At 43.5% G+C, this 6,000-nt stretch overlaps 1 protein-coding gene across 1 annotated transcript; it reads left to right on the forward strand.

The window, feature by feature from the left end:
* Window positions 1-2,273: 2,273 nt before the first annotated feature.
* Window positions 2,274-4,901, forward strand: hs3st1 (heparan sulfate (glucosamine) 3-O-sulfotransferase 1). Its single transcript, XM_042493184.2, has 2 exons — window positions 2,274-2,495; window positions 3,227-4,901. Exon 2 carries the CDS (start codon window positions 3,366-3,368, stop codon window positions 4,281-4,283), a length of 918 nt encoding a protein of 305 aa, XP_042349118.1. The 5' UTR covers window positions 2,274-2,495; window positions 3,227-3,365; the 3' UTR covers window positions 4,284-4,901.
* The last annotated feature ends 1,099 nt before the right edge of the window (window positions 4,902-6,000 follow it).

The following is a 6,000-nucleotide window of genomic DNA, read 5'->3' on the forward strand; positions in this document are numbered from 1 at the left end:
ATCCATATTCAATTGCAAAGCCTTTAAGCTGTTCATGCTTTAGGCTTAATATCAGCATGGGAAGCAGGTTATACTTTACACCCAATTACAGCCAACAACATGTATTCACTTGAATTTATCTTGTGAAAATAAACCAGCCCATTCTCATCCCAAATTGCATAATAATGGCGTTTGTCAGTGCGTTTGACATAAGGCATAAAACTTTATTCAATTTTATTAAAATCAGTTTCCTTCGGGATTAATAAAGTTGATCTAATTTAATCTAATCTTATCTAAAGGCACCTTTTGCAAGTGCATGAAATGCTGCTGGAGGGCATCAGGTGAAAACACGACCATACAGAACCGGTTGAGCCAGAGTGGGACAGCACCTGCCACATTCACACAATATGGGCACGGGCAGCGTCACTTGAGAACGCGGCCGGACAGAAACTGTCAAATGGGCATCAACGTGGCAGGATGGCGTCAGGTTGAAACACTGCCGGGAACAACGTAAAATAAGAAACGCAAGGGCACATACTGAAGCGGGAGGGGTGGTGGATGGGTCACACAAAACCTGGACTTTCATACAGGAGTCTGATATTCACTTCCATCTGAATGTGATGTTTTTTGTACACTTAACCATATGCCTCCTTCCCCTAATCCTAACTATGCATGCCAGCATGTGTGTTTGTTGACATTCAGGCATTGGCTGCCAAGTGCTGTGTTATCCCACCATGTGCATTTGTCACCATCACGATAGGATACCTAAATTGTAGGCTGAATCCAAATGTCCACCCGCCGGACTTGCAGACTGAGCGGACTTTAGTCATACATACTGTGATGTGTTTTCTGTCATCACATTAACTCTGTGAGGGCAGAGTCTGCAGCTTCTGATTGTTGCTGATGGTCTGTTTCACTCGTTGCCGTGGAAACATTTGAGTGGCAACAACAGTCATGTCAACGATGATCGCTGCTGTCATATTCTGTCTGCTCATCTGTCCCGGCAGATAACAAGATGTTATCTGGAGGGACTATGTATCATTTTTTTAATGACTGAACAAAACAATATTTACCCTTTTCTATACAACATATAGGCTACATATTTTTCATGATGTTGTTAATGATTATTTCTGGCCCAAATGATTCAGGTAACATTAATACAGTAATTTATCACAAGTTCGTTTCGGTTTTCCAGTCGGCATTTGTAACAAAAATGAGAGCATCATGAATGAATTGTGGGTAATTAAACCTGAAAAGTCCAGTGGAGTCTGGGACTCTACAGTAAGTCCACTAGAGAACCCTTGTGGACTGGATGAATTGTGGATTTGGACAGCCCCCAGTACTGGCAGACTTCCCTGAGCGCGCCAGCAAAGTCACTGAGTCTGCAAATACGTGAATCCCAGAGATTTGAGTTCAGCCGTAATAAAGGGACGCGGAAGTCCGCTGACAAAGCGGCAACATGTGACGAGTTGGGATGAGAACATGTTGAAATGAACCTATGTTCTCAAGCAGATTTCTCCCTGATGTCTCATCCCAAGTGACACAAACAGTGACATGCCACTTACTCATCAGCTCTGAAGTTTCTCACAGTGACTGTTTGATCAAAATGTGACTCAGAGGAAATGGTGAAACAATGCACTGTGCTCAGCATCAGTCAGTTTGAATTGGAGTGATATTTGGGACCCACTGTTGCTGGAAGGATTCGAACATCTCTGATAAAAAATAAAGAAAAGTGAAAAAAAATGCAGCTCAACAGGTGGTGAGATTGTGCAACTTGGACTCTGCGACTACCCACAGATGCACTTGCTCTGTGGACAAAGGCAGAGAAGAATGCCAGGGATGAATAACGGGCCTGTCTCTTTCATTGATTTCCCCTGAAAGCAGCAAGTGAAGGGAGGACTCCTGGAGGCTCCGCTGAAAAGCCTTTTTCTATCCAAATCCTGGGAAGGCTCGGGCTCTCTATGGGCTACAAATTTCTGTATAGAGTGAGTCAGACTGCTTGATTTGAATATTTAGGGCTCCTTGGTAAATAATCTGTTGCCACAAAAGAATTCCCTGCAAGACTGGAGCAATTGTCTGCTAAATAAAACAAAATCACATCGTTTTTTTTTTTTTTTTATTCTCCAGATTTCTGTGTCTGTGAGGTGTCAAGTCTGGATCACCTGCTTCACTCCCTCCCTTCATACCAGCAGCGTTATCTCCTCAAATATTACAACAACGTGAGTCACGGTAGGGGGAGTGGCCCTGCAGGCGGAATGTAGGCGTAGGCTTCAACAGCTGACACTCAAAAACCGGGAGGACCGTGTGGCTGGAGAAGCACAACACAGAGGAGGCGCTCCGGTGAAGTTGTGTCCCCGCGTCCAGCGCGAGTTCCGTGCGCACGGAGGAGACCACAAAGGCGGCTCAGAGTGGATCATATACCGCTGTTTTTGTGTGTGGAAGTATCGGTGCTGTGCACAGAGAGCTCAAGGCTGCACGAAATGAAATCTTTGTCGAGACGATTGTAGTTAAAAAAGGTAAGAGATCGGCGGCTCTTGGTGTATTTCTTTGTCAATGCGAGAGAGAAACGCGGCGAAGTAGACTAACTAAAACTGTCATTGTTTTATTAAAAAAAAAAATCCCGTTAAAACACGAAAGCAGATGGAAAACACTCAGTTATTGTGCGCACACATTTCTCATGTGTCCTTTTAAATTTGCAATATTGCAATATACCTCACCTGCTCTTTTTCCTGCCAGTAAATATATCCGAGCTCAGAATTAGTCTAACCATGTTTTTAATAAAGTCAATGTTTACAGTATTGCATCAGTTTTTAATTTTTTGTTGCTCCACATTTTAATTAAAAAAGGCAATCATTGTCAAGGTAATGTGTGTTTTTATACCACAAATGCACTGCATATACTGTATTCTTTAATTTAAATAAATTATACTTTAACATGTTTGTTTTAAGGACGTGAATTAATTTTGTCAGTGCACTCTTATCTAATTTTTCTTGTTTAAAATGAAGAATATTTATGGTTTGTTGGCGTCCATAAATTACTGGGTGGAGTTAAAAGTTTAATCACCTCCAAAGCCATAAATCCTATCATGCAAATGTTCTTCCTTGTTAAATGTGAGTCATAAAAGTACAAGGATTGGACATGTTTGTATTTGGGATGGATTGTGTACTCGCAGGTATTTTCCAGAGGTGTTTTCTGCCAGATGTTCACTAGGTATCTTCTAATCACAGCTGTTTTTCTGTCCTCGTAGTTTTCGCTGCTGGCAGAGAAGAGGCAGTTTTTTTGTCTTCTCAACTGGACCATTGTGCTCAGGCAGCTGCTCTTTCAATGTGGGATACAGTTTTGGTGCTTTCGCCAGGCTGAAATCCTCCAGGGTCAGGACCTCCCTCATGGCGGCCGTGCTCCTCGGGCTGCTGCTTTTTGCAATGCAGTCTCCCCCCATCCCCTCCAGGCCCGTGGCTGACGAGGGGCCGCCTCCACTTCCCACCTTTTCGCCGAACGATAACGGCACCACCAGCCATCCAAACGGGACCTTGCAACAGCTTCCTCAGATTATAATCATTGGTGTGAGGAAGGGGGGGACTCGAGCGCTGATTGAGATGCTCAGTCTGCACAGTTCAGTGGCGGCGGCGCAGAACGAGGTGCACTTCTTTGACTGGGAGAGTCACTTCCAGAAGGGCTTGCCTTGGTATCTCAGCCAGATGCCCTACGCCTTCCCTGACCAGCTGACGGTGGAGAAGACGCCAGCCTACTTCACCTCGAGCAAAGTCCCCAAACGCATCCATCAGATGAACCCCAAAATCAAGCTGCTGCTCATCCTCCGAGATCCCACGGAGCGGGTGCTGTCGGACTACACCCAGGTCTTTTACAACCGCCTCCAGAAGCACAAGCGCTACCAGCCCATCGAGTCCGTCCTAGTGAAGGACGGCGAGATCAACCTGGGATACAAGGCTCTCAATCGCAGCCTGTATTATGTTCACATGCAGAACTGGCTGCAGTACTTCCCACTGGAGAGCATTCACGTGGTGGACGGGGACGAGTTGATCAGGGACCCGTTCCCAGAGGTGAAAAAGGTGGAAAGATTCCTAAAGCTGGAACCGCAGATAAATGCTTCAAATTTTTACTTCAATAAAACAAAAGGATTCTACTGTTTGAGAGATCATGGGCGAGAACGCTGTTTACACGACTCAAAAGGCAGGGCTCACCCTCATGTAGCGCCCGCCATCCTGCAAAAACTCTACCAGTTCTTTCACGAACCCAACAAGAAGTTCTTTGAGCTGGTGGGCCGAACGTTCAACTGGAAATGAGCATCTCAGTGTGACGTGCTCGGGGATGAGCTGTCCTGTTCTCCTCACTAACAATGTAGATGAAGAGACAAAGCTAATGTAAATTTAAACTAAATCTATTTTTGTACTAGTGCATTTTGTTACAGGAGTATGATCGAGCAAAATATCAGGGCAGACTGCAGTTCATGACATGCTCTGTTGGTGCATGTCCTCTTTTCATTGTCCAACATTTAACTGTCTTTCTGTACTGTTAGAAACCCACTACTGCTCAGCTCGTCTGATTAAAGACTAATAACGCCATTCAGACTTTAGACTGTGCTGGTCAATGTGTCACATTAAGATAAGAAGTTTGATATCGTCATACATTCATGTTTCGTGTCATATAACGATACATAATTAACATCGAACTGCATTTAGAGCCCTGAAGGACCTTTACCTGCTGCTATGATTTCCTCAGTCACTTTCAGGCACGAGCTGTTTTTTTTCTTCTGTTACTCAAATGTTTCTTTATGTAAGAGTCAGATATATAAACTCTGCGCACATCAAATATTTGCCGATCATTATGATGTACTGTAAATAGTTTTTTTTTTTTCAAAAAGCAAAGAATTAATACCATAATAAAGATGTATTTTATTTTTAGCATGTCTGATGTTTTCTTCTTCTTCTTCTTCTCCTCCATTTATCTATTTTTGTTCATCCATTATGTATCCGTCTGCTGGTTGCAGTTTGTCTTCAGATCTCAAAGAGGATGACTCAAGTCTCGATTTCCACCCGGTTAGCAGGCACAAGCGTGTGTCTGTGTATCAGCTGCACCTATCTCTGTGGATTACTGGATCGTACTGTCTCTCTGAATTGCATTTATTGACAGGATGTTTCAAACGTGTCTCAGATGCACGTAAATCAATGCTGTAACTGTCTTGAACTTCCTGTTTGGTCACCCTCTGTGAGCATGTGTAGACCACTATGTTATAGTTGTGCTGTTGTGATGCTGGTTAAATTCTCACCCTTAAGACCATAAATACTTGCTTTTATTGTCTTATTTTACATGTTTAGAGTGACTTGGTGGGCAAATAGGTAAACTCAGGCACAATCCCAACCATGAAAAATCAAAAGATGAAGCTGTTTATGCCCAAGGGTGCAATCTTCTTACTCTTTTTTTTTTTAGAGAGAGAGGCAAGGGATTATTTATTCAAATCTTATTGCTACTTTGAAAACATCAGCAGCACCGTCTCAAAGACATTAAGCTCCAAAAAACCTACAGTAGCTGTTTCATATTTGAATGTGGCCTAGATTTTCTCAGGGGCTTACTGGGACTCTGCAGACAGGATGTTAACCTTGTTGCCCCCTAAACGCAAACCAAAGCAATATTTCTTCCTCTCTAGCTGTGTTATTCTTTTTGCCCCTCAGAGAGCAGGAATGCTTCTCCTTGATCTGCCTGCAGTTAACATGCGTTTTTATAAAGATAGTGTAGAGTAAGACTATCAACGGCCATCAGCAGAACAGGTTTGACTGCAGGCGTAAAGAGAGAAAGGACGAGTTAGAGTAAAGTGTGCGTGGAGGCTGCTGTGAGGTTATCAGACAGCTGCTTACATCATTTGGCATGTGCGGCAATAACACACAAGTGCCATGTTCTGCTTTCAGTGTTGCTCTGAAGGTGTCAGGTCTCCAGATGGTCCTTTTAGAGCAGTCACATCTGGAGGAACTAGCAGGAATGAAGTTTTCACTCCTTCAAGTAGAG

The sequence above is a fragment of the Plectropomus leopardus genome, chromosome 8 (genome assembly GCF_026936395.1).
Source record: "Plectropomus leopardus strain MGB_pleo_1.0 chromosome 8, ASM2693639v1, whole genome shotgun sequence".
NCBI lineage: Eukaryota > Metazoa > Chordata > Actinopteri > Perciformes > Serranidae > Plectropomus > Plectropomus leopardus.